General features: G+C 40.0%; 1 protein-coding gene across 1 annotated transcript; it reads right to left on the reverse strand.

The window, feature by feature from the left end:
* Window positions 1-1,529: 1,529 nt before the first annotated feature.
* On the reverse strand, window positions 1,530-1,644 carry LOC142434654 (dolichyl-diphosphooligosaccharide--protein glycosyltransferase subunit 4-like). The gene has a single exon (XM_075539339.1). The coding sequence runs from the start codon at window positions 1,642-1,644 to the stop codon at window positions 1,531-1,533; it is 114 nt and encodes a 37-aa protein (XP_075395454.1). The 3' UTR covers window position 1,530.
* Between the last annotated feature and the right edge of the window lie 342 nt (window positions 1,645-1,986).

Raw genomic sequence — 1,986 nt, forward strand, 5'->3', positions numbered from 1 at the left:
TCACTCCTAAGGAGCATTCCGGCAGTTCTTTTCCCACACAGATTTGCTTATTTTCCACTAGCGCCATCCGCTCTTCTTTGGTTGTCCTTAGTCACTGTCCAGCTCGCACATGCATGTGAGGTGATGGACAAATACCATGATTTGCACCTTAGTCCACCAAGTGACAACTTTACTCTTTAACACTTTAGAGAGGTTTTGTGCAGATTTGCTTAATGCAGTGCAATGCATCCTTTGGCGTTCTCTTGACATAGAGGGCTGCTAACTGCCAGGTCAGAAGTTTGAGCTCTCCAGCCACTCTGCCAACGAAAGATGAAGTGTTCTGCTCCTCTGAAGATGCTGTAAACCCTGTGACTTGACACACTTGGAAATCCACAGGGGTAGTTTTTCTCTTCCTATTAGGCCAAATCAACTGGATGGCATTGAGAATGCCACGACTATTGATTATGGATCTAAGTAGATGGAATCCTTGAAAATTTCTATTTTGTTCCTCCATTTATAAAGAAGTTGCTTATTGATCCAGTTGTGAGGATTTTTGCTTTCTTTAGATTGCATTGTAGTCTATTCTGAAGGCTATTATTATCTGTATTTATCGTCAACAATAACTCATATTTATCATTAGCTTTATGAAGAAAAATGGGAAACTCAAGTAGCTGTGAGTGTGGTTCATCCTAACTCTAAAACATCATAAGTTGGGGCCAAACTATATCTTCTGCGGTGAAATGTCTAAGTTATTTGTTTATTTTTCTTGGATGATTTGTTTCCTATGAGTTTTTAAGAATTCTTTATGTATTTGGTTTACAAATTTGGTTTTAGATGTGTGACTTGTAAATCTTACGTTCAATCTATGGCTTAGCATGTCATTATTTTAGCAAAATCTTTTGATGCGCTTCGAATTTTGATGGAGCTCAATGTAATACTTTTTTTAATTTTATGGATTTAACTTTTGGTGTCATATGCAAGTGATTTTTGCTTAACCTAAGCAGATGCTCTCTATTGTATTTTCATTGGGAAAATATAATTTATAATTTAAAATTTTACATATAAATATACTCGCTACCCTCAAGTCAATTCTGACTCTTAGCAACCATATAGGACAGGGTAGAACTGCCCCTGTGAGTTTCTGAGGCTGTGCCTCATTATGGGAGTAGAAAGCTCTGTCTTTCTACTAAAGTTTCAAACTACTGACCTTTCATTTAGCAGTCCAATGCATAATCATTATGCCATCAGATCTCTTAATACATTTATATAGACCATCTCTTTTGAGTAAATTTTATAGGTGACATATATATCTTTTTATATTGGGGGTAACAAAAGCCAGCAGCCCCTATAGTGGGCCCTATTCAGTGGCAGTTTCTTGTTCCATAGGGTTAAGGAAGACTTTGAGGAAATAAAAGTTGTTTGGAAAACTCTAGTTGCTTTGTATGTTGTGATGGATAGAAGGGATGAAGCGAAGGGTGAGGGTGGGCCCTCATACCCTCCATTTTGCCTCAGACTAGGTCCTGGAACCCTGGGGCTGAGAAAGTGTCACTCTCAGTCCTGCTTCTTGGGATTGTTGATGGCCACGTAGTGATAGAGAACGACAAGCAAGAAGAGCGACACGCCCAGCATGTTGGCGAAGATGGCGAGCTGCACGTCCGTGATCATCCTGAACAGCCCGGCTTGGCTCCAACGCTCTCAGCGCACAACTTCTGTTCCTCATCTTTTCATCACTGTAGTTTAGGGATGCATAGTATTCCATCGTGTATTATACACTGGAGTTTTTAATCCCTTCATCTATTGATGGAAATTTAGGCTCTTTCCAATTCTTCCTGATTGTCAACTGTACAGAGATGAACATTCAAGCACAGATGTCTGGTTGTGGTCTGTTTCTTATTTCTTCTGGGTATATGAGGGGGTAGCCCCCGCCCACAAAAACGGAAAAAATCTCTGCTGAGCAGCCCTGTTTTAGTATGCACTTTCCCCTGCCAGGCAAGCATTAAGCAACTT

The sequence above is a fragment of the Tenrec ecaudatus genome, chromosome X, assembly GCF_050624435.1.
Source record: "Tenrec ecaudatus isolate mTenEca1 chromosome X, mTenEca1.hap1, whole genome shotgun sequence".
In the NCBI taxonomy this organism is placed as follows: domain Eukaryota; kingdom Metazoa; phylum Chordata; class Mammalia; order Afrosoricida; family Tenrecidae; genus Tenrec; species Tenrec ecaudatus.